A 27,118-nucleotide genomic window follows, 5' to 3' on the forward strand; every position below is an offset into this window, starting at 1 on the left:
ACCCCTGGGGGACACCACTAGTTCCCAGCCTCCAACTAGACTCAGCGCCGCTGATGACAACCCTCTGAGCTCTGCCATTCAGCCAGTTTTCAATCCACTTCACCGATCACTCATCCAGCCCACACTTCCTCAGCTTCCCTAGGAGGATATCATGGGAGACTGTGTCGAAAGCCTTGCTGAAGTCGAGGTAGACAACATCCACGGCTCTCCCTTCATCTACCCAGCCAGTCATGCCATCAGACAAAGCTATTAGATTGGTCAGGCATGATTTCCCCTTGGTGAATCCATGCTGACTACTCCTGATAACCTTCTTTTCGTCCACTTGCTTGATGATGGCCTCCAGGATAAGCTGCTCCATCACCTTTCCCGGGATGGAGGTGAGGCTGACCGGCCTGTAGTTCCCTGGGTCCTTCTTCTTGCCCTTTTTCAAGATTGGAGTGACATTGGCCTTTCTCCAGTCCTCGGGCACCTCTCCTGTCCTCCAGGACCTCTCAAAGATGATGGAGAGTGGCTCAGCAATGACATCCGCCAGCTCCCTCAGCACTCGTGGGTGTATTCCATCGGGGCCCATGGATTTGTGGGTGTCCAGATCGCTTAAGCGATCCCTCACACAGTCCTCCTCGACCAAGGGAAAGTCGTCCTCTCTGTAGGCTTCTTCTCTTACCTCGGGGGCCTGGGATTCCTGAGGGCCAGTCCTAGCACTGAAGACTGAAGCAAAGAAGGCATTCAGTAGCTCTGCCTTCTCCGCATCCTCCGTCACCAGGACACCCGCCTCATTCAGCAGCGGCCCCACATTGTCCCTAGCCTTCCTTTTGCTGCTGATGTAGTTGAAGAAGCCCTTCTTGTTGTTTTTGACATCCCTTGCCAGCTTCAATTCCAGGTGGGCCTTGGCCTTCCTCGTCGCATCCCTGCATGCTCTCACCACGTTCCTGTACTCTTCCCAAGTGGCCTGCCCCTCTTTCCACATTCCATGGACCTTTCTCTTCTGCCTGATCTCTGCTAGAAGCTCCTTGTTTAACCATGCAGGTCTCCTGCCTCCTTTGCTCGATTTCTTTCTCAGGGGGATGCATTGCTCCTGTGCTATGAGATTGAAACTAATAGGAAGTGCCTTTCCTGTGTTTTTTAAGTTGCAAAGCTAATGAGTTTGCTTTCAGTGGAGAGGAAAAAAAAAGGGGGGGGGCAGGGGAAGACAAGTTTGCATTTTTTAATTCCCCTGAATTCAAAAATCCCTAAATTGTTAAAAAGAATTGCATCTAGAACCTGACAACTTTGGCAAGTTTTACTTTACTCCACACCTAGCCCTATTAGAACTGATGGGAATGCTTGTGAGTGCAAAGATAGACTCGTTCACTTTCTGTCAAGTTATTTTTATATAAAGAAAGTGAACAGCTCTAGTTAGAAAGGTCTGGCCACGTGTATACAGCTATGCCACATCTAACTAATTCACTTCAACTATATAAAAATATTCTATATAAATTCAACACTCAATTTCAACAATAACTGTAGAATATATACTTTGTAGTATAATACAAGGAAATAATTTACTGATTTATGATTAGGACTTTCATATACTACAGCAAATTGACAGTCAATACGAATCTGAAGGAAATGTGCGCGTCACAATCAACTAACTTTTCAAATCAGCTTCTTAGGAAATTCAGTGCTTTATGTACAGCAAAAACATAGATCTGAAATACACAAGCAAATTTCCTTTTTAATACTAGTTATACCAGTTATACATTTGATTTCAATTTCTGAATGGAAAAACATGGAAAGAAGTTAGGCTAATCAAAGATAAACCTTACAAAATGATTTAAATGTATTTTCTCTTTCTAAATTTCAATTATATCATCACTTTCAAAAGAATTTGCTTATTCTAAGGCCTTGTATCAAAAGTTTTATTTCATAGTATACTCACATATGAGCAGATATCCACACCTATTTTTCTAATAATTTTATTATTTCCCTACATAATATTAATGGAAAACCTTAAGTAGTACTGGCACAAACCAGAAAAATGGCTTAACTGTGCTCTGGCCAGAACATGGTCTGGAGGAAAGGAAAAAAGATAACTAAAGTCACAGGCAAACACCAGCCTGCCCTTTGCCCTCTCACTATGACAAACACCCCAGACATCTTGTAAAGAACAGCACCTGTGTTGTCAGAGCAGTGCAAAGGGCAGAGAACTAGAGGCAGGGCTGGAAGAAGCTCTTTTCTTCTAAACTTTAGGTAAAATATAATTTGTATGTGATGTATAATTTTTAGAGACCCTTAGTACATTTCCTAAAGAAAAAAGAGGAAAAGTTTCAGCTATGGAAATAAACAAAAATCTCACCTTATTATGTTCATGCTTGTATGGGATTTTGAGGGTATCCATGGCTCTGATCATGGCCTGCATTGCTGTAAATATATTCTGGTACACCAATTTTATAAAGCCCCTTTTGTCTTCATCGGAGTAACCTGATCCATGAATGATTCTCATCTGTTTGATGAACGTGCTTTTGCCACTCTCTCCTGTGCCTGCAAGTCAAATAAGAAGAATATACTTCAGCCACTGGACACAAACATGACTTTTCTGCACAAAGCAGCTTGTTCGGTGCAGAGCAGAACACTGTCAAGTGGTTATGGTGCTTGCAAGGTGCTTGCTACAAGGACCAGTTCAATATCAAAACAGCAGTAACACAGCAACAACTGAAGCAACACTGAATTAAAACTTTTATTTTGAAGACAAAATAGAAGTAGAAAAAAAGATAGCAATGAGTTAATAGCTAAACTAATAACTAAAACAAAACATACACTCCAAAATACCTAGAACATACCACTGTGCTTTTAAAATTATAAGCATAAATTTCCATTCCTGAAGATATAGTTCTCAACAACAACTTTAGGGAATCACTATGAGATGTTCTAACACAAAAAATCATAGAGTAAGAAAAAAAAAATTATCTTGCTTGGCCAACCTTCAGGACATTATGGTAAGCAGCAATATACAACCAATACATAAAATTGTTAGAAAGGAAATAATATATAACAATTACAGTTCTGCAAACTTCAACCTCAGAAACATATAAAATCAGCTTTAATTAAAATTTGGCTCATATTTGTTAACAGAGAGTCATTACTTTAAATTTCTTTGCGTCTTTGTACTTTACACAAAGCACAAATAATAACTTATAAATTAACATTCTGAATGTTTAACAATTTAAAGTTAAGATCTGCTTGTTGGGAATTTCACACAGAACATATCACACATCATTTTTTCCTTTGGTCAAATTCAGTCTCTCTGTGATTATGAGAGCTTATCTAAGCAAACAAATCATATGGGAGGAAATGAAATTTAGAACAAATAGTTGCACAGCCAATGCTGTATGTTCACCTAGCTACTTAGCCCCCTAAAAAATGCAATACATTTACCTGCGTGCAGCGTTTCTTAGCCTTTCAGCCTGGATTTTATTTTGATCATTTTTATAAAACTTTCATGCCTTATTCATGCTCTAACATTTGGCTCCCAGGACAAAGAAAGCCTTACGCTTTACATGATGTTTTAGGTGTCTCAGAGTAGTGTATTTCACAAGCAGTGCAATGTAAGGTTAAAGCATGATGCTGTGCTGGCAAGCCTTAAGTACTTCTGAGGTAGTACACTGCAAAATCTAACCTGGAAGCCTCTAAAAACTTTTGTCTTTACTGTGCATGACTGTTCACTCAAGTCCTGTTTAGATTTTTGGCTAACACAGCTCATGCTAAGGCCTGATATATGCTGGGAGCAGCGCAGCTTACTCAGAATCCGCTAACTTATGGAAACGGTATAGACCAAACCTCCAAGCTGGAAGGTATAAAACATTAGCTTACCCAAAAAGTTTTTGAAGTGGATCTAACAGCAGCTGGACTGCTGAGGCTTTCATGCTTCTTGGTGTGACACAGGGGATGCCTGCACCATGACGGAGGAGGAAGGATGAGCACTCTCACCGTAGGCTGGGTAACTAATTCTTTTATTTTGCTCATAGGTGCATGATATTAAGAGTTATGGGTTATAAGTTATGAAACCTTATGACTTCAATGGTGAATAAATGAATTAACATGATAGACTAGTCTGGGCAAAAGGGGATTGAGCTCCTGTTTGTCATGTTTGTTTGTTTTATTTCTTAATGAGATCATGAAATAAAGTTTAAATCACAGAGTATGTTGTGCTGAAAATTTGAGATCCAAACAGACCATGGTGCTGGACTTTGTTTTGAAACCTTCAGCCCCATCTCCCACATGTATAAAACAAACTTCTAACACAAGTCTTCCTTACACATGTATTCCTAGAAAAATCAAGCACAACGTTATATACAGATCTATTTTACTTCCTCTGTAGAAACACAAGTGGTTGTTATTACAATGAAACTTCTCCAAAGTTGAAAAGTTAAACCGAGCCTGCTTCCACAATCAGCCTTCCCTTCCCTATCTATGATCCCCAGACTGTACTGTGGTCAAGAGAAAAGCACCAAATACACAGACCATTTCTGCAGGGCATTGACTGGCCACCAGAGGAGAGAGAACATGACTTTTCTCAAGAGTTTATAATATTACAGACCTAGGTAATGCAGAACTACTGCATACTAAAAAAAATGCTTCAGAATACCCTCAGATCTCAGTTTTTCCCTTTTTCAGAAACCTACGCAATGGAGTCATGTTCTTATACATGAAGTGAAATCAAGTACCATATCACACATTGCTTTAATAATTCTGTAATATTTTCCACTTTTTCCTGCAAGATATACGTCACACATTTAGTACAAAAGTCTGTTCAATATGAACCCATGCAGCACAGAATAGTATATGGTATGCCTTTTTAACATGATTAACTCATCTAAAATTTTGCTTTAACTAATGCATAAGAAAATCATTTGCACAAAATGTCTCTAAATCATTGGAATACAAAGTAACTTCCATTTTTGGTCAACATAATGCTTCTTTAATCGGGAATCCATATTCCTTCAAAAAAAATCATAAAATACAAATTTAGCCACTGAGACGGTAAGAACATGTTTGTATTATCTACTCTGTTTTAAAATAAAATAAAAATTGAAGCTTGTAATTCTTAAACTCCTCACTGGGAGTTTAGGCAGCAATCAAAATCACACAGAATTGGAAAGAAAACATGCTGATAAAGCCATCTGCATTACATTAGAGAAAACAGTATTTCAGATTATTTACACATCGTGAGTCTATAAAAACTGCAATATATAAGAAAACAAATTTAAAATCCAAAGAAGAAAGTAAAACCTAAGGAGTCTATACCTTATTCAGCTTTGTGGTTCTTGCGTGGCACTGTACTAAGGCTTTGTCAGCCTAAGGCTGATAATAAACTATATTTGGAGATCTAAAGGTATGCTAAAATTTGCAAAGATTATGATTCACTGGTGCTGATTAAAATTATTTTTGTTCCTATCTTCAGCTTTTCTGGAAGTCTGTAAGGGAACAGAACTAGACCCAATGTCTTTTTTTCACATAGGCACACATAGACACACAAAAAAAAGTATAATACTACACACACATCTATAACGATGTCATTTCTCTCTGCTTATGTGCTTCCTCAAGTCTGTCCCTTCTTAGGTCAATGCTCAATAAACCATCCTGTTTCTTCCCACAGACTCATCTTGTGGTTAAGCCAGCAGCAACAGAACATTTCTATCCCTCCTTAACTCTGTGGAGTGTCACATGTCCTGCACATGGGTCACAACAACCCCATGCAATGCTACAGGCTTGGGGAAGAGTGGATGGAAAGCTGCCCGGCGGAAAAAGACCTGGGGGTGTTGGTTGACAGCCGGCTGAACATGAGCCAGCAGTATGCCCAGGTGGCCAAGAAGGCCGATGGCATCCTGACTTCTATCAGGAATAGTGTGGCCAGCAGGACTAGGGAAGTGGTCATCCCCCCCTGTACTCGGCACTGGTGAGACCACACCTTGACTACTGTGTTCAGTTTTGGGCCCCTCACTACAAGAAGGACATTGAGGTGCTGGAGCGTGTCCAGAGAAGAGCAGTGAAGCTAGTGAAGGAGCTAGAGAACAAGTCTTACGAGGAGCGGCTGAGGGAACTGGGGTTGTTACAAGAAAAGCACACAGAAAGACAGTTTCAAGTATTTTTTTTTTAAACTATGAAATCAAATATTTCTGTGAAAAACTCTTTAGGTGAAAAGAAAGCTGCTTAGTAGTGGCAGAACACCAAATACATGCATCTCTCTAGGGATTTCCTTAGATACTTCCCCTGCAACTAGAATAACTGTGAAGAAAACAAGCAACTACAATTAACTACAAGAAAACAAGGAAAAGTTGGGAATAATGAGTCTCGAAGGATAGCTAAGCAACACTGCAAGGATTACAGCATTATTCCTGGTGGAGAGCGGGGTTTAAAACTACTACAGCACTGAAGTCAAACCCTGATTTCACTATTTTTATATATTTTTTTACCTTTTCAAGTCCCATAATTGGCACTATGAGAAAATCAAAACATTGACTGATATCATACTCATAGCAAAGCCAGGAAGGCAGCCAAGTTGCTTAAATGCAGCACTAATCCCTTATACACAAACACCATACGTAATTTATTGTCTTACTACTATTTTTCCTGGTGCATGTCCTGCAGAAATGAAACTACAAAATGGTAAAACAGAATATGCTTTGAGAATCATGGAATATCCTGAGTTGGAAGGGACCCATGAGAATCATATAGTCCAACTCCTGTCTCCACACAGGGCAACCTACACATTAAACCATATATCTAAGAGCATTGTCCAAACACTTCTTGAACATCGACAGGCTTGGGGCCATGACCACTTCCCTGGGGAGCTTGTTACAGTGCTTGACCACCCTCTCAGTGAAGAACTATTTCCTAATATCTAATCTAAACTTCCCCTGATGCAGCTTTAAGCCATTCCCACACGTCCTGTCACCTGGCACCACAGAGAACAGGTAAGCACCTCCCCCTCTACTGCCCCCCTTGAAGAAGTTGTAGACAGCAATGAGGTCACCCCTCAGACTCCTCTTCACTAAGCTGGGCAAACGTAGGTATCCTCAGCCGCTCCTCATAAGTCATGCCCTTTCACCATTTTTGTTGCCCTCCTTTGGAAACATTATAATAGCTTGATGTCCTTCTTATAGAGTGGAGCCCAAAACTGCACAGAGTACTCAAGGTGAGGCCGCATCAAACCTGAGTATAGTGGGACAATCACTTCGTTCGACATGGAACGTCGAACTTCGGAGGAGTATAGGAATGTTCTCAGAGTACGCAGCGATGCAATGCGGAAGATTAAGGCCCATCTGGAATTAAATCTGGCAAGGGATGTCAAGGACAACAAGAAGGGCTTCTTCAAGTACATCAGCATCAAACAGAAGACTAGGAAAATGTGGGGCTGCTGATGAATGAGGTGGGTGCCCTGGTGACAGAGGATACAGAGAAGGCAGAGTTACTGAATGCCTTCTTTGCTTCAGTCTTTAGTGCTAAGGCTGGCCCTCGGGCATCCCAGTCCCTGGAGGTAAGAGAGAAAGTCTAGAGGAAGGAAGACCTTCCTTGGTTCAGGAGGATCGGGTTAGAGATCATTTAAGCAAACTGGACACCCACAAATCCATGGGCCCCGATGGGATGCACCCACGAGTGCTGAGGGAGCTGGCAGATGCCATTGCTGAGCCACTCTCCATCATCTTTGAAAGGTCCTGGAGAACAGGAGAAGTGCCTGAGGACTGGAGGAAAGCCAGTGTCACTCCAGTCTTAACATCCCCCTACGGAAGCTCAGGAAGTACAGCCTAGATGAGTGGACAGTGAGGACGACTGAGAAACGGATGAATGCAAGAGCTCAGAGGGTTCTGATCAGCGCCGCAGAGTCTAGTTGGAGGCCTGTAACTAGTGGTGTCCCTCATGGGTCAGTACTTGGCCCACTCTTGTTCAACTTATTCATCAGGGACCGAGATGAAGGGACAAAGTGTACCCTCAGCAAGTTTGCTGATGACACAAAACTGGGAGGAGTGGCTGATACACCGCAAGGCTGTGCTGCCATTCAGCGAGACCTGGACAGGCTGGAGAGTTGGGCGCAGAGGAACCTGATGAAGTTCAACAAGGGCAAGTGCAGGGTCCTGCATCTGGGGAGGAACAACCCCATGCACCAGTCCAGGCTCGGGGCAGACCTGCTGGAGAGCAGCTCTGTGGAGAGGGACCTGGGTGTGCTGCTGGATGACAAGTTGTCCATGAGCCAGCAGTGTGCCCTTGTTGCCAAGGAGGCCAGTGGTATCCTGGGGTGCATCAAGAGGAGTGTGGCCAGCAGGTTGCGGGAGGTTCTCCTCCCCCTCTACTCTGCCCTAGTGAAGCTGTTGTCTCAAAAGTGGGTTCATTTACCCGATGTGAAGTATGCCAATATACACACAGAGCAGAGGTATTGTCTTTATTGCATATTTGGGCAGATATGGATGCTAGGAAATAATTCCACGAAGCTAGCACACTGCTTAGCAGAGTCACAGGGACTATATACTCTTACAAAAACAAAGAAATTACTTGTTACATTCTGATTGGTTCATCATGTTACACACGTGTCTTAGAAGTCTACTCCTTCCTTACTTAACTAAGCATGCTCACAAGCTGGGGGGGTGCAGTCTTTTTGGATCTGAATTGAGTCGGTGGTCGCGATCTCCCCCTGCTGCATTTACCTTTTTCCTAGTCACCCTAGATCTTTGTTAACTTCATGCTTCTTCAGCAGTCATCCAGCTTTCGGTGCCTTCTGGGCTGGATGTACCCCTTTTATCAGTCTGTTAGCTCCTCTTCAAGGGCATGATTGTTAGTAAAGCATGCATTCTTTACACAAAGTAGTCAGGCCGAAAATTAAACGATGTCACTATGACCTAAGCATTACTATGCCATAAATATTTCTGCCCGATATCAAGGCCCATCTGGAGTACCGCGTCCAGTTCTGGGCTCCCCAGTGCAAGAAAGAGGAGGAACTACTGGAGAGAGTCCAGCGGAGGGCTGCAAAGAGGATTGGGGGACTGGAGCATCTCTCCTATGAGGAAAGACTGAGGGAGCTGGGCTTGTTTAGCCTGAAGAAGAGAAGGCTGAGAGGGGACCTTATAAATGCTTATAAATATCTTAAGGTTGGGTGTCAAGAGGATGGGGCCAGGCTCTTTTCAGTGATGCCCAGCGACAGGACAAGGGGCAACGGGCACAAACTGCAGCATAGGAAGTTCCACCTGAACATGAGGAAGAACTTCTTCCCTCTGAGGGTGACGGAGCACTGGAACAGGCTGCCCAGGGAGGTTGTGGAGTCTCCTTCTCTGGAGATATTCAAAACCCTCCTGGACGAGGTCCTGTGTAGCCTGCTGTAGGTGACCCTGCTTCGGCAGGGGGGTTGGACTAGATGATCCCCAGAGGTCTCTTCCATCCCCTACCATTCTGTTATTCTGTGATTTGGTGATTAGATCTGTTTGATCATGTTAGGGTCATGTGTGTGTGGTGGTTTGGGGGGGGTGAGCCGGTTGGTCCGGTCTCTCACCTTGGGTATTCTCCATATCTGATCTTCTACAATTGTATTTTGCTGAAGAGCATAAGAGGAGGAAAATAAACAAGAACTGTCATACGGCTGCTTTTTTTCCTGGTTCCCATATTCCTTTCGAGTATTTAGTCTTTTTGAAACTTGGTAAGTTTCTCGGGAAATTTTCTCCAGTAGTATGTATCATGGAATTCATCACATGACGGTCATTCTTTGACATAACGTCATTTTGTCCAACTATATGAAGCTAAAGTGGCTGTGAAGTACAGTCTTTCTGATTTAGTAGCGTTTTCAAACACTTATTTTGCAGAGAGAGGGTTATACCAGCTGCAGAGTTTTAGAGAATTGTAATACAATGTTTGTTAAAATAAGTATGCCAAGTGACTCTGGAACCACACAGAAAACAGCGTCATAACTTTAGGCTTTACAGTTGATGGTATTGTGCAAAATACAAAACATCCCTTCTATAAGCTACGTGTAAAGAAGAAACAGTATCCCTTCCAATCTCTACCATTCTGTGATTCTTTTATCGATACTCTGCCTAATGCACCCAAGGACAGACATGGCTGGCCCTTTTGGCCGCCGGCGCACATTGTTGACTCATATTGAGCTTAGCATCAACCAAAACTCCCAGATCCCTTTCTGCAGGGCTGCACTCCAGCCTCTTTGTCCCCCAATCTGTACGTACACCCAGGATCACGTCGTCCCAGGTGCAGAATCTGGCATTTGTTCTTGTTAAATTTCACACAGTTCATGATCGCCCAGCACTCTAATCTGTCAAGATTTCACTGTAAGGCCTCTCTACCCTTGAGGGAATCAATGGCTCCTCCTAATTTGTCCTCTCGTCCCCCTTCTGGCCCCACTGACTATACATTTTTCTCTGCTGAATGAAATTTCAGTCATTATAACTGGAAAAGATGAGTCTGGATCTCTTGATCTAGTATTGTATGTAATTATCATATACAAAAACATATCTAGGAAACAAAAAAAACCCCACCACATTTACCACACAAATACAGCTGTGTGCTTTGCACATTCTGCTTTCATGAATTATAAATAAAATATTTGGTGCTCGATTTTCTAATTGATATTTTAAATAAGTATTGTAATATCTGAAAAGTATACTTGATATATATTTGTATACAGATTAAAACCCAGTATATTACGTAATTCATTAATTTTTAATAATATGTTAAAAACTGAAGTGCAAAACATAAAAGCACACTTTCCAAAGGGGGGGGGGGGGGTTGGTAATATTTAACATATTTCAAATTTGTAAGGTCTATTTTGACAGCCTAACATTAACTTTTAACCTCCCACTTGTATTAAGGGCCTCCATCCAGGAAATCAAAGGATACTGCAGGGCATTTTGTTTCTTAGAATGCATAAATGCTTTCAAAATGATTTTTTATCATACCAAAGCCAGCATAAACATTTCTTTACTGAAAACAGAAGTCATAGGAATAGTTATACTTCTGTTGCAGTGCAATATTTATGTCAAACAGCATTTTTGATGTTATTAAATATCACTGTCTTAAATGAGAGACTAAGAACAGCAAGTGCTTCTTAGTGCTTTCGTGGTTTTTTCCCCCTGAAAAAAATGGTTGGCCACTGTCTCCAGAAGAGATATTCACTCAAATTCTAGGCTTTAGCCTAGATAGATATCATGGAGCATTCCTTCCTAAAAGAATTACTTTTCCTTACAATAACCAAAAGCAAATAGAATCATTGAATGATTTGGGTTGCAAGGGACCAAATCAAGGGATGTCAAAAACAACAAGAAGGGCTTCTTCAACTACATCAGCAGCAAAAGGAAGGCTAGGGATAATGTGGGGCCGCTGCTGAATGTGGCGGGTGTCCTGGTGACAGAGGATGCGGAGAAGGCAGAGCTAATGAATGCCTTCTTTGCTTCAGTCTTCAGTGCTAAGACTGGCCCTCAGGAATCCCAGGCCCCAGAGGTAAGAGAAGAAGCCTACAGAGAGGACGACTTTCCCTTGGTCGAGGAGGACTGTGTGAGGGATCGCTTAAGTGATCTGGATGTCCACAAATCCATGGGCCCCGATGGAATGCACCCACAAGTGCTGAGGGAGCTGGCGGATGTCATTGCTGAGCCACTCTCCATCATCTTTGAGAGGTCCTGGAGGACAGGAGAGGTGCCCGAGGACTGGAGAAAGGCCAATGTCACTCCAATCTTGAAAAAGGGCAAGAAGGAGGACCCAGGGAACTACAGGCCGGTCAGCCTCACCTCCATCCCGGGAAAGGTGATGGAGCAGCTTATCCTGGAGGCCATCATCAAGCAAGTGGAAGAAAAGAAGGTTATCAGGAGTAGTCAGCATGGATTCACCAAGGGGAAATCATGCCTGACCAATCTAATAGCTTTCTACGATGACATGACTGGCTGGGTAGACGAAGGGAGAGCCGTGGATGTTGTCTACCTCGACTTCAGCAAGGCTTTCGACACAGTCTCCCATGATATCCTCCTAGGGAAGCTGAGGAAGTGTGGGCTGGATGAGTGGTCGGTGAAGTGGATAGAGAACTGGCTGAATGGCAGAACTCAGAGGGTTGTCATCAGCGGCGCTGAGTCTAGTTGGAGGCTGGTGACAAGTGGTGTCCCTCAGGGGTCAGTACTGGGCCCAGTCTTGTTTAACTTCTTCATCAACGACCTGGATGAAGAGTTAGAATGTACCCTCGACAAGTTTGCTGATGACACCAAACTGGGAGGTGTGGTAGATACACCGGAAGGCTGTGCTGCCATTCAGCGTGACCTGGATAGGCTGGAAAGCTGGGCAGAGAGGAACCTGATGAGGTTCAACAAGGGCAAGTGCAGGGTCCTGCACCTGGGGAGGAACAACCTCATGCACCAGTACAGGCTTGGGGTGGACCTGCTGGAGAGCAGCTCTGCGGAGAGGGACCTGGGTGTCCTGGTGGACGACAGGTTAACCATGAGCCAGCAGTGTGCCCTGGCTGCCAAGAAAGCCAATGGGATCCTGGGGTGCATCAAGAAGAGTGTGGCCAGCAGGACGAGGGAGGTTCTCCTTCCCCTCTACACTGCCCTGGTGAGGCCTCATCTGGAGTACTGTGTCCAGTTCTGGGCTCCCCAGTTCAAGAAAGATGAAGAGCTACTGGAGAGAGTCCAGCGGAGGGCTACAAGGATGGTGAGGGGACTGGAGCATCTCCCCTACGAGGAGAGGTTGAGGGAACTGGGCTTGTTCAGCCTGGAGAAGAGAAGGCTGCGAGGGGACCTTATAAATGCCTACAAATATCTGAAGGGTGGGTGTCAGGAGGATGGGGACAAGCTCTTTTCATTGGTGCCCAGTGACAGGACAAGGGGCAATGGGCACAAACTGAGGCACAGGAAGTTCCGTCTGAACATGAGGAAGAACTTCTTCCCTCTGAGGGTGACGGAGCACTGGAACAGGCTGCCCAGGGAGGTTGTGGAGTCTCCTTCTCTGGAGATATTCAAGACCCGCCTGGACAAGATCCTGTGCAGCCTACTGTAGGTGACCCTGCTTCGGCAGGAGGGTTGGACTAGATGACCCACAGAGGTCCCTTCCAACCCCTACTATTCTGTGATTCTGTGATTCTGTGACCTTTAAAGGTCATCTAGTCCAACCCTCCTGCCATGGGCAGGGACACCTTTCACTAGACCAGGTTGCTCAGAGCTCCATCCAACCTGGCCTTGAACACTTCCGGGGAGGGAGCATCCACAACTTGTCTGGGCAATCTGTTCCTGTGCCTCACCACCCTCATAATAAAGAATTTCTTCCTAATATCTAATCTAAATCTACCTTTTTTCAGTTTAAAACGATTGCCCCTCATCCTGTCACTACAGGCACTGGCAAGTCGTCTCTCTCCATCTTTATTATAAGCCCCTTTTATATATTGAAAGGCTGCAGCAACGTCTCCCGAGAGCCTTCTCTTCTCCAGGCTGAACAATCCCAACTCTCTCAGCCTTTCCTCACAGAAGAGGTGTTCCAGCCCTCGGATCATCTTTGTGGCCCTCCTCTGGACCCACTCCAACAGGCCCATGTCTGTCTTGTGCTGGGGACTCCAGAACTGGATGCAGTTCTCCAGGTGGGGAGGTCTCATGAGAGTGGAGTAGAGGGGGAGAATCACCTGCCTTGACCTGCTGGCATCTGATACTTTGGTTTAGAACCTTTTTATACCTTGTTTAGTCATGCAAAAGAAAGAACATCATCATATGTGTTTAGATGGTACAAAACATAAATGCAGATCAAGCAGGTTCTTCTAACATGATGGGTTAAGAATGTTTCTCCCATGCAGCTATTTGGGATCTCGTTGTGCTGTATAATATGCTCCTGGAGAAGATACTAAAACTATCCCCTATGACTCTTCTGCTTGCACTTTTTGATTGTGCTTCAGAACACTCCACACCCTTGTGCTAGTAAGATAACAGCGATAGCTGTTTATGAATACATAATTAGACAGAGTTAACTTACTAGTATTATTATCTACTTATGTTAGAAACAAAGCTACTACAGATTTTGTCCACCAGCAAAGAGAGGGGGGAGCCCAGACAGCTCCCCTTCACCAGCACTCCTCATGGGAGCTGGCCATGTTCCCATACAGATTAACCAGGGCCAGCCAGCTCTCTAGCTGGACAGGAACAATACAACTTCTGTATTATTGTATCTCAGGAGAGACCCCAAGTCTAATTTCAACCATTTCAAATCCAGAAAGACAGGTAATAATAAGTCACTAAATAAATTCATGTTTTAATCATGTTCCCTGTATATTTTAATATCAATATACCTATATGCATACTTTCATGTGTGTACACAGACACACACAAAGTGATGAAGACTTTATAGATACAAATATACCACTGGTACTCTGCAAGTTTAAGAAATCAGGTCAAGGGCAATATTATCAAAGAACAAGTTTATAATTAAAATAATTAGATTCTACACACACACACAAAGAAATCCCTGCTTTTTATTAAAAAAAAAAAAAAAGAGTGGGAGAGAAAGCAAACTGAACAGCTAAATTCTGAGAGGACATCCTTGCTAGCCTTATGCGCTATACCATATAGGTATTTTGATGCTAACTACATGATTACTGAAATAGAATGTCATTTTCAGATGCAGTATTTGCTCATGAAATGAAAATGAAAACTAAAAAAAAAAAAATAAATTAACCTTGGGGGAAGGGAAGGACGGAAGCTTTTATTAGGTCACTAAGAACATGAGATTAGAATATACCAGGGACAAAAGGCCAGATTTTACCAGTCAAAGCATCTGGTGACTTCATTTTTCATTTGCATTCGTAACAGCACAGTGTATTAACACACCATGTCATTTAAAGCACTGCTTTCCTATGGCTGAAAAGAACAGCATAATATTCCATTTCTTCTGCAAAATTATTAGCAGCACTACAGAGCATTGCATTATTACGCAGACAGCATTCACCTGTAGTGCCCATTCAGCCAGACTAGCTTGAATTCAACTCCATTCTGTCCACCTGCTCAGCTGAGCTAATTCAGTAGCTAAAGGAAAATGGTTTCTGGCCTTTTCAGACAAATCAAAACTAATGGTTCTAATACTCCCAACATTCTCTTCCAAGAAAAGCTGCTGCTGCTTCTCTTTATAATTACCTAGCAGCTTGTTATATGCTGAAAGTACATATTTATTTAGATTTGATTATGTAACCTTGTATGTACCAAATCAGCAACTCCTCAAAAAGTTTTTATAATTTTTTGCAATGTTTTTATAGAATTTATATATACACACATAAAATATCAACCAAAAATGGCTAGATTAATAAATAACTGCTCCCTACTAAAAAGGCATTGAAAATCATAAGATTTTTCCAATCAGAACACAATGGAAATGATAGATAAGCGGTGTTCCTTGTTGCCTTTCAGAAACAGTATCTACTCACTGATACTTTTACAGTATGAGAAGTCTTAATAAATGCAAGAATTAGAAGTGCTGAGTTACAACTACTGTTTTATTCCAACAGCATCAACTCTAGCGAATAAGCTATACTACTGAGGTACAGCTTTATGTACCTTACAAAAAGCCATCTCCTTTCTCTCCCAAAGTTTCTTCATAGTTCTGCTCTCTCTTGAAGTGTTATGCGACTTTTTGTTTAGTAGAAGTCCACAAGCTGTTCACTAGCATAAAAGTTATTGGCATTATAAATCCTGCTTTACATCTGCATCTGAGGAAAAATTCTAAATTCACTTAAGTCACTGGCTAATTAAGGTTTTATAAGCATTTCAGTATTTCTACTTTTCACTAGTTATACTTGCTTCTGGTTTTGCAGAACTGACTCAAATATATTTCTAGTCATTTTTATTTGTTATGGAAAAGGATACTTAAAAATATGCTTAAGTAGGGAATCACTTCCTATTCTGAATAAAGAATCACAATGCACTTTCAGCTCACACAAGCGGGTTTTGGTTTGGGTTTTTTTGGGGGGTGTTTTTTTTTGGGGTTTTTTTTTTATTTTACTTTTTCCAAAGGAAACTTTTACTTCCAGAAAATAAACATTTGTTTTATATGCTATTCCTCTGCACAACAGTCAAATGAGAAGTGTTCAAGTCCAAATTTTTAGCTTACATTTTCAGCTATTAAAACGTTATCCACAGAAGTCAGCATTCTTCATAAAATTTTTTATATTATAATTTCAGTTCAACCAAAAAACCAAGCAACCAGGCACACAACCAGCTGTCAACAACACACAACAGCAGTCAATTGGCTTATTTAAAATTATACCAGGCCTGCAAGTCCTTCTTCGGCGACTGTAAGAAGGCATATGTGCATGAACTTGTGGAGGAAACATAAGTGATCTTAAATTCTTCTAAGTTAAAAATAGAGAGACTTTTTGATAGATTGCAGTCTCTAAATCAGATAAAATGGATTTAGAGGCTACAGTTTCAATGGGATTGGAACATATGAAAGCATCTTGTGAAAAACAAACTCTGGGAAATACAACAGAAGAATGTTTTCTTTGTTCTCAGGCCTGCCCTGGACAGGGGCAGATAATTAACTACAGATAATAGCTTATACCGACTAAAAAAATAGCCTAGCCCTTTTAGATGTAAAAAAAAAAAAGTAACAGCATAACAACACTGTTGCCCTAAAGGCCTTCAATCTTTTACAATAAAAGTCCCTTTGAAAACTATCACTTCTCAACACAAGGAAAAATATTAATATAAACACTACTCCTTCCACTAACTTCACGATTTCTGATTAACAAACTCCCCATATGGCTTCGGATATCATTTTGCAGAATTTACAATTTAGAGATCCCCATTCACCGCCAAAGAATGAAGTGTCACCTCCATTGATTGTGCGTACCATTCAGACACAGTTCCTTCATACAAACCCACACCCAGCTGTTCAATCTCCCCCAAAGATCTTTGAACCATGTAAGTGAACAGAAGAGAGCTTCAGACCATTTTCAATAACAAACTACTTCATGATCTCTCATTACCAATTTTACTGATTTATGTAGTACAGCAAATATACAGTCGCACTTCTTAATTTAAGTTACAGAACAGCTTGGAAAAATAAATTAAGGAAAGTGATAATGACCTCAGGAAAAGTTAATCATGGAAACCTTATTAAGGATTTTATTCTTACATCCTCACTCTTTAAGTAGCCCCAACAGATTACTGCAAACTATGGCTTTATTAGTGTGAATAAGGGCAGAAAACTTAGAGATAAAGAGAATATATTGCATGGGTTTTTTAATAATTTCAGAGGCTTTCTTTAAAAACAAAGAATAAAAAGGATTAGATGCTTTAGAAAAATTTCTGCACATTACTTCGTAACCCAAGTATCTAAACAGCTTTTTGAAATGGGAAGGAAGCGTCCAAGAACCAAGTTACCGTGCTGTGAATAGCTATCACATATCAGGTGCTCCACATTTTTTTTTAGCATGTGTAACTTAGTTATGTACAAATACCAAGCTTTATAAATTAATTTATTAGCCCTCTCTCGTTTCACTTAATTCTACTGGACTTGGTAGTTAATAAGATTAAACATATTTAAACGCTGTCCCGAAAAGTGACTTTATCTTCGGTATAGCATACTAACAAATGAAGTCAAATTCATTTAGAGTTCACTCTAATTTTCTAGTAACCACTATATTTTTTTAAACTAAAATGTGAAGTAAAAAGAGCAGAACACCTAATTTTTCCACTCATTCCCTATATTTAGTCTAATGCAGCTCTACTGTTACAAGTTTATTATTAACCTGTTCAAATGCTTTTTAATTTCTATTTGAGAAACAGTTCTTTGCAAGATATCACAAATTATATGTACAGGTCCTGATCCAATTAATTTTCAATTCAGTGGTGAAACATCCATTTACCTGAATGAGAACAGATTTGAGCTCAATATGGTTAAACCAGCTATATGTGACTTATCACTTCTCAGATTAGTTCCTGTGGTGGGTCGACCTTGGCTGGCCACCAGGTGTCCATCAAGCTGCTCTATCACTCCCCCTCCTCAACTGAACAGAGGGAGAAAATATGATAGAAAAGCTCAGGGGCTGAAATAAGGACAGGGAGATTATGTTCATCATACAAACTTCACTTACATCAGCAAAAAAGGATTCCCCACACCAATGTCAAAATAACATCATCACAACATCGACAAAGGTGGACAATTTACACACACTCCACACCTTCATCACAATTACAAGAACAAAAACTTCCCACAATTGTTCCGCTCTCTAGCAATGTTCAGTCCATGTTTTGCCCGTTACCTCTCCCAATTACTATCCTTATCTCCAATTCCTCAACAGCCCCACTTTGGGCACCACAAACGCCTGTGGTTGGTTGGCCTTGGCTGGCCTCGGCTGGCCTCCACGTGCCCACCAAGCTGCTCTGTCACTCCCCTCCATCGACAGAACAGGGGGACAAAATACGATGAAAAGCTCATGGGTCAAGATAAGGACAGGGAGATCACTCAGTAATTACTGTCACAGGCAAAACAGACTCAACTTGGGGAAATTAATTTCATTTATTGACAATTAATTGTAACAGGGTAAGACAGTGAGAAATAAAACAAAACTAAAAACACTTTACACCCACCCCTCCCTTCTTCTCAGGCTCAACTTCACTCCTAACTCTTCCACATCCTGCCCACCCCCCCCCCCCCTCCCCCCCCAAGGCAGCCCAGGGGAATAGGGGTTGCAGTCAGTTCATAACACTTCCTCTCTGCTGCTCCTTCCTCACAATGTTCCCCTGCTCCAGCATGGGGTCCCTCCCATGGGATACAGGCCTTCATGAACTGCTCCAGCATGGGTCCATTTCCTTCAGAACGGACTGCTCCTGCATGGGCCCCTCTCCACAAGCTACAGTTCCTGCCAGGAGCCTGCTCCAGCACGGGCTCTCCATGGGCTACAGCTTCCTTCAGGAAATATACACCTGCTGTGGTGTATATTTACTGGCAAACTTAGAAACCAATGCATGATGCAATTACACTATAATTTGTTTACTTGAAATTATCATGATTCTAATTAAATTCAGGAGATAATAATTCATTTTCTTTGAAGCCATAAGAGAAAAATTGTCCGAGATTCTCTTGGTTCATGAAGTTGGAGAAAGGTCGACAAGAAAGTTCATGTTTTATATTTCCATGTCCTGTGAATTCAACTAGTTAATTTCCTAGATCCAAATCCAATCTTGTCTCAGTTTTTCACCTATTTTGCTTTGTCTTCTTCATCTCACATAATAAACAACTATTTTTCTTATTATTTAAAAATAATACATGACCTATAGCAATGTTTTATAGCCTACCTAAGGATGGGAGCCTTTTGCTGTTGATAACACAGAAGACCACAATAAGGGAGTATTTGACTCTCATAACATTACAGTGTAATAGTCCACTCCCTTACAAACTCAGCTAAGATTCCCCCCCCCCCCCAATTACTCTAGGATATTTTCTGAGACACACTTCTCCAACGCTCTAAACCTATTTTATCATCTATCTGACCAAAAGCACCCCACCTCTTTATCAACTGTTCCTTTTCCACTTTTATTGGCGACCAATAACCTTTGTAAAGCACTTCTAAGAATGAGAAACATGTAAAAGATAATTGTAAGTCAAGTTAAAGACACCTGGCCCAGTTTAAGTGTAGGAAAAATTCAAAAGTCAGGATCATTGTGGTAGACTTAGAACCGACACATAGGAAAGCCAACCTCAAACCTCTCATTCCAAGAATACTGTTGTGCAGCTACACATATCACCTGGGTCAAAGTTAATTTAAAGGCTGTGTGAATATACCTGCACATGCAAAGAGAAGCAGGAGGTAAGCTGTCTTTTGTTTCTTCCTGACAAAAAGACAGCCTGAAATTTTTGTTTCCACTTTTCCCAGCTTGCTTTCTTATTTTAAAAACACCAGAAACATTAATTCTCATCATCTCCTACTTCACTGATCACAAAATCACAGAATGGTAGGGGTTGGAAGGGACCTCTGGGGATCATCTAGTCCAACCCCCCTGCCGAAGCAGGGTCGCCTACAGCAGGCTGCACAGGACCTCATCCAGGAGGGTTTTGAATATCTCCAGAGAAGGAGAATCCACAACCCCTCTGGGCAGCCTGTTCCAGGGCTCTGTCACCCTCAGAGGGAAGAAGTTCTTCCTCATGTTCAGATGGAACTTCCTATGCTGCAGTTTGCACCCGTTGCCCCTTGTCCTGTCGCTGGGCACCAATGAAAAGAGCCTGGCCCCATCCTCTTGACACCCACCCTTCAGATAGTTATAACCATTTACTAGATCCCCTCTCAGCCTTCTCTTCTTCAGGCTAAACAAGCCCAGCTCCCTCAGCCTTTCCTCGTAGGACAGATGCTCCAGTCCCCTCATCATCCTTATAGCCCTCCGCTGGACTCTCTCCAGTAGCTCCTCCTCTTTCTTGAACTGGGGAGCCCAGAACTGGAAACAGTACTCCAGATGGGGCCTCACTAGGGCAGAGTAGAGGGGGAGGAGAACCTCCCTTGACCTGCTGGCCACACTCCTCCTAATGCACCCCAGGATCCCATTGGCCTTCTTGGCAGCCAGGGCACACTGCTGGCTCATGGTCAACCTGTCGTTCACCAAGACTCCCAGGTCTCTCTCCACAGAGCTGCTCTCCAGCAGGTCAGTCCCGAGCCTGGACTGGTGCATGGGGTTGTTCCTCCCCAGGTGCAGGACCCTGCACTTGCCCTTGTTGAACTTCATCAGGTTCCTCTGCGCCCAGCTCTCCAGCCTGTCCAGGTCTCGCTGAATGGCAGCACAGCCTTGCGGTGTATCAGCCACTCCTCCCAGTTTTGTGTCATCAGCAAACTTGCTGATACTTCCCTTGAGTTCAGTGATGTGTATTGACAGTAGTTATAACCGTTACCTGAAAGGAAGTCAAATCAAACAAACAAAAAAAAAAAGACTGGTAATTTAGATGTCAACAAAGACAAATAACTGAATAGTTTTTACATTGCCTAATCAAAGAATAAAAACTTCCCTAATCAATTAATTAGGCTACCATATAAACTTTCTACAGTCTATGTCACATCCCCTTGGGCTAAATTAAGGTGAAACTACACCAAACGATCAATTAAGTGTTTTATTCATAACAGAGGTAACTTGGAAAACATGGAAATCGTTGGCAACGTGGGTTCTTATCTATGACAGGGAGAGGAAAGGAAAATGAAGAAGAAAGAGAAAGAACAAAAAAGGTATCACTACCCAGGATCCTGCGATGATGACAACAGGCATGGCATCCTGTGGTGGCAGGCGTGCACCAGGCTCTTTGCAGGTGTGTCTTTTATCACTCAGTCTCCACCCTTAGTCACACCTCTTGACTTATATGGTAGTTCTTCTAGAAATTTCATGATCTTCTGTGCAGGCGCCAGCAGGGGGAAGACGTCGCGAGGGGTCTCTCAGGTCATCTCAAGCCCCTCCCTCAAATGAACTTTGTATGACTTCTGGCCATATTTGGGTAAGGCACAGCAGAAATGTGGAAATGCGCATCGTCCCATCCGCCCTCCCCATGTCCTGTGTTACCTTGCTCCTTGTTTGCAGTCTGCTGTTGCTGGGCAGACCCCCTACTGTGGGTGGGTGCTGTCCTGCCTGCTCAGGACAGCCATTTGAAGGACTGCCCCAGGGCTGAGTCAGCTATTATACCACAACTTTGAGGCATTAACACGCATTAACCCTTTCAGTCTCTCACAGTCTAACATGGAAAGCAAGGCAATGGACAAGTGAAACACCATCAATGGCTTAGACAATTTAAAATACAGAAATATCATAAAGAGTACAAAACATTCAAAGTGTTTTCACATAACAGACTAATGATTTTTACATTATTACTGACACTGGTATACAGAAAAAGAGAATATGCAGCTCATGTTCTTCATGAGAACTAGATGTAACTAAGAAATGTTTCTAAACCTAAATCGATTTATTTAAAGGATTAATATTTCATTATCACACAGCGCTAACAGGGAAGGAAAGTTCCTGAGGTGAAATGCCAGTTCTACCACTTCTGTGCAAAGCAGTAATAAATTCCTAGGGCCAAGTATTTATTCTGTGTATATAAAATACTATTTAGAGATGTCTAGCAAAACATAAGCCTTTTGCCACTTGAGCTGTGCTTAGCAGCTCTGAAAAATCATAGAATCATTTAGGTTGGAGGACACCTTCAAGATCATGGAGTCCAACCATTAACCTAATACTACCAAGTCCACCACTAAACCATGTCCCAGAGTGCCACGTCTACACGTCTTCTAAATACCTCCAGGGATGGTGACTCCACCACCTCCCTGGGCAGCCTGTTCCAATGCTCAACAACCCTTTTGGTGAGGACATTTTTCTTAATATCCAATCTAAACCTCCCCTGACACAAACTGAGGCCATTTCTCCTTGTCCTATTGCCTGTTACCTGGGAGAAGAGACCAACACCTGCCTCGCTACAACCTCCTTTCAGGTAGTTGTAGAGAGCGATAAGGTCTCCCCTCAGCCTCCTCTTCTCCAGACTAAACAGTCCCAGTTCCCTCAGCCGCTCCTCTTAAGACTTGTGCTCTAGACCCTTCACCAGCCTCAATGCTCTTCTTTGAAAACGCTCCAGCACCTCAATGTCTTTCTTGTAGTGAGGGGCCCAAAACTGAACACAGTAGTCAAGGTGCGGCCTCACCAGTGCCAAGTACAGGGGCACAACCACTTCCCTCCTCCTGCTGGCCACACTATTCCTGATAGAAGCCAGGATGCCGCCGGCCTTCTTGGCCACCTGGGCACACTGCTGGCTCATGTTCAGCCGGCTGTCAACCAACACCCCAAGGTCCTTTTCCACCAGGCAGCTTTCCAACCACTCTTCCCCAAGCCTATAGCGTTGCATGGGATGATTGTGACCCAAGTGCAGGACCCGGCACTTGGCCTTGTTGAACATCATACAATTGGCCTTGGTCCATTGATCCAGCCTGTTCAGATCCCTCTGCAGAGCCTTCCTACCCTCAAGCAGATCGACATTCCCGCCCAACATGGTGTCATCTGCAAACTTCCTGAGGGAGCACTCAATCCCCTCATCCAGATCACTGATAAAGATATTAAACAAGACTGGCCCCAAAACCGAGCCCTGGGGAACACCACTCGTGACCGGCCGCCAGCTGGATTTAACTCCATTCACCACCACTCTTTGGGCCCAGCCATCCAGTCAGTTTTTTACCCAGCGAAGTGTATACCCATCCAAGCCATAAGCAGCCAGTTTCTCCAGGAGGATGCTGTGGGAAATGGTGTCAAAGGCTTTGCTGAAATCCAGGTAGACAACATCCACAGCCGTTCCCTCATCCACCAAGCAGGTCACCTTGTCGTGGAAGATCAGGTTAGTCAAGCAGGACCTGCCTTTCCTAAACCCGTGCTGACTGGGCCTGATCCCCTGGTTGTTCTGTGTGTGCCGCATGATGGCACTCAAGATGATCTGCTCCATAACCTTCCCTGGCACCGAGGTCAGGCTGACAGGCCTGTAGTTCCCGGGATCCTCCTTCCGGCCCTTCTTGTAGATAGGTGTCACATTTGCTAACCTCCAGTCAACTGGGACCTCCCCAGTTAGCTAGGACTGCTGACAGATGATGGAAAATGGCTTGGTGAGCACATCCGCCAGCTCCCTCAGTACCCCTGGCTGGATCCCATCCGGCCCTACAGACTTGTGTGTGTCTATGTGGCGTAGCAGGTCACTGACCATTTCCCCTTTGATTTTGAGGGTTTCCTTCTGCTCCCCATCCCTGTCTTCCTGCTCAGGGAGCTGGGTGTCCAGAGAACAACTTCACTTACTATTAAAGACTGAGGCAAAGAAGGCATTAAGTACCTCAGCCTTTTCCTCATCCTTTGTCACTAAGTTTCCCCCCGCATCTAATAGAGGATGGAGATTCTCCTTCGCCCTCCTTTTGTTGCTAATGTATTTACAGGCACATTTTTTATTGTCTTTTATGGCAGTAGCCAGGCTAAGTTCTAGCTGGGCTTTGGCTCTTCTAACTTTCTCCCTGCATAACCTCACGATATCCTTGTAGTTCTCCTGAGTGGCTTGCCCTTTCTTCTAAAGGACATAAACTCTCCTTTTTTTCCTGAGTTCCAGGCAAAGCATAGAATCATAGAATTGTTTAGGTTGGAAAAGATCTTTAAGATCATCGAGTCCAACTGTAAATGAATGCTTGGCTTTCTCAGTCTGTAGGCATGGCAAAACTCCCAGTTGAAATCACTGTCCAGAGTATCCCTCTGGACCTAAGTTAGGTTCATGAGCACACTTCTGAAGCGAACCTCCTGATTGTCCCTGCTTACTATGCATATACTATTCATTACCATCTAAGAATCCCCAAGTGAGGAACTGGATTCCTTTAGAATGAAATTAAGAAGGCTAATGGAAACTAAGTACATCCTGAAAGATGTACTCCGAGACCACGCTTAATACATTCCAGCAACAAACAGGCATTTAGTCCCCAAGATCAGACTAGACCTGGTCTGAAGAAAAAAAAAAACAAACAAACCACAAAACACCAAACAACTCCTGGAACATGGACATGAACATGTTCAGTCTGAATTTCCCTTCACAGCAACAAGAAAAGAAAGAACGGTTTGGGATTTAGGCCCAACTCCACAAATGCAGAGTCTCTACATATCTGTTCTGCTGCTCTGTATTTCTACTGTGCAAAATCCATATTGCCTCTGCTTTTGACATTTAAGTTCCCCAGATGTTTAGGACTTTGCTTCTGACATCCTAAAGCATCCCATTGTTGAACAAAGGAGTTTAGTCCCACATTCCTAAGCATCAGAGTCCATAAATTAAAACACCTTTCTGCCTCCCAGAGGGGCTCATCTGACAGAGTTTATCTACCAAAGTAAGCTTGTCATGCAGTATGAGGGCAATTTCTCTGCTTCAAAATACAGGCAGAGGAGGCAATAACCTCTTCTACATAAAACAGCTTAGTCTTTAGCGGAGTCATGCTGGATGTGGAAAAGTTTTAATTCATTTCCCTCATTTGCCTAATATGATTCAAACTCCCATCTTCAGTCTCTCAAGAAAGCAAACTCGCTATCAGTCTACACATACTGCAGTGTATCTTCTTTCCATGTACTGAAAAGTAGGAATCATCATCAGATAAAAGGAACAAAAATTAGCATGTTCTCACCGTCAGTCAAAAGGTGGAATCCCGGCTTCTGATTCTGCCTTGACTTATTATTATTTAGACTTCTTATTATTTATACATGTGCCTACTCACTAATCCTATTCTGCCTAGGCTTCTAAATCAGGTCAATGGGCAAATAAGTCAGGTACTGAAGTGCTCCCTGAATCCTGGAATATCTTGAAATAGATTCTTCATCTACACAATGTGACATAATGAGAATAAATGCATGCATTCGGGTGTGCACGTCTGCCAATAGCTGCAGTGTGAGGAGCCAGTAACTAAAGACAGATGTACCGGAAATAAACACCTTGAATTTCAGTGGTTTTAAACAGACATTTAGAGGAGACAGCGACAGGACCTTCCATATACACATTCAAAATTATGTCAAAATTATTTCCGAACACCCATATGACTGCATAGTCTAGAACATCTCATAATAAGGCTTTTCAGAACAAATGACTACTAGTGCCACCAAAAATATTAGTACTTCTCAGTAATCAGTACAAAAGGGTGAAAAGTTTTCTGCCAGTTTAGAGAGCCGAAATGAGGAGTCTGCTAAGTACCAGAGCCAGCACTGGGGGCAGCAGACTGTGCGCTGAAACTAGGATTATAGTCTTCCAGCTGCAGCAAAATCAATCCAATCCTTTTGTGGAAGATAGCTTTGATCAGACAACTGACATATGCAGACAGCGTATACAGGTAACGAAAGGGTAGATTTGCTGATTAACTAGGTTCTTTTCAACACAGCCACACAATGCTACAGGTGAAGAAGTAAAAGCATTTTTGCCACCTGCATTTTCGCAAACTGCTGTAAATTTTCTTTTTCCCCTCACTTCTGGATAGCTCTATTTAATTGTTATATTTTGTTTTCTTGATTTCTGGTTCCTTTTATTTTCTGAACTACCGCAACTTATTTCAAACACAACTTTTTGTCTAGTTCTTCATGAACATTTCTAAGTTTCAGAAATATTTGCAAGCAATATTTGCTGGATTACTCTGCTGTTTTACTCGTGAACTAGTTTACAGAAATCTCTATTTATATCCTTTGCTGCATTTTTAAAGGAAGTCCTATAAATAGTTATTTTTTTATGGAACTGTGGAATCCATTAATGAATCTATTATGGGATTGTATAAATAGTAATTTTTAATAGAAATGTGGAAGACCACTACAAATAAAAACAAAACACAGGGATATAAAAGGAAAAATCATAAATCTGCCTGCCCTTTTTAGAAAATAATGGCAAAGAGCCAAGCATGACTTCTTGAAGGCTAAGGTAGATCTATTTGTTGAGGCCTAACCCTCTTCAAGGATTTCACTGGCTAGTTACCATAAGAGCACTGAACAGCAGTTTTACATTAAAAAAGGAATCTACAGACAAATCTTGGCCTTTGCAAGATCTCCCGACTTTGCAGCACACTTATGTTAGCAAGAGCGTTGGGAGGGAAAGAGAGTGTTTTTATCTTGTGTTACTTAAAAAAGGTTTTGTTTTGTGCACAAAGGGAATTTGCTGGCAGTAGACAGAGAGCCTCTGAGCACTGGGCAGAAGAGCCGAGTTTTTTGTCATGATCAAGCACTATTTATCAGGATGTGCTGGTACTGGCCTGGGCTTATGTGCACAGTATCATTAAGTACTTCACATATGGCATTAGGGGCATCGCCAAATTGTGTGCACCTGAGTTGGAAGGTCTCAATTCTGCTGCGACCACTCCATTTGCAATTATTTACCAAACCACTTGCACGATGATGCTGACCACACTGGGGATACTGACACCAGGTCGGTCCTGAAGGCCCCTTGGCTTACAGTCAACTACTTGAAGCTACATTCTGCCTCAGTCCTGTAGATCGTCAGGGGCCCAGTTGAAACGTAGCCCTAGGCAACCCAATAGAGCCAGTTTTAATTCATTTCCCTGGTAGTCTATCACATGGGGTAGACAGCAGGGTATTTTGTTACTCTGGATTCATAAGCATTAAGGTTTTCA

At 42.6% G+C, this 27,118-nt stretch overlaps 1 protein-coding gene across 4 annotated transcripts in view; it reads right to left on the reverse strand.

Moving 5' to 3' along the window:
* LOC142365720 (guanine nucleotide-binding protein G(q) subunit alpha-like) overlaps positions 1–27,118 on the reverse strand; it is a 182,269-nt gene that overhangs the window by 129,580 nt on the left and 25,571 nt on the right. For all 4 annotated transcript variants that reach the window (XM_075446793.1, XM_075446790.1, XM_075446791.1 and 1 more), the window contains exon 2: positions 2,336–2,520. In XM_075446793.1, the coding sequence (XP_075302908.1) occupies positions 2,336–2,482 (147 nt within the window). In that variant the 5' untranslated portion in view covers positions 2,483–2,520. The remainder of the gene's footprint in view (positions 1–2,335; positions 2,521–27,118) is intronic.

Source organism: Opisthocomus hoazin, chromosome W, assembly GCF_030867145.1.
Source record: "Opisthocomus hoazin isolate bOpiHoa1 chromosome W, bOpiHoa1.hap1, whole genome shotgun sequence".
In the NCBI taxonomy this organism is placed as follows: domain Eukaryota; kingdom Metazoa; phylum Chordata; class Aves; order Opisthocomiformes; family Opisthocomidae; genus Opisthocomus; species Opisthocomus hoazin.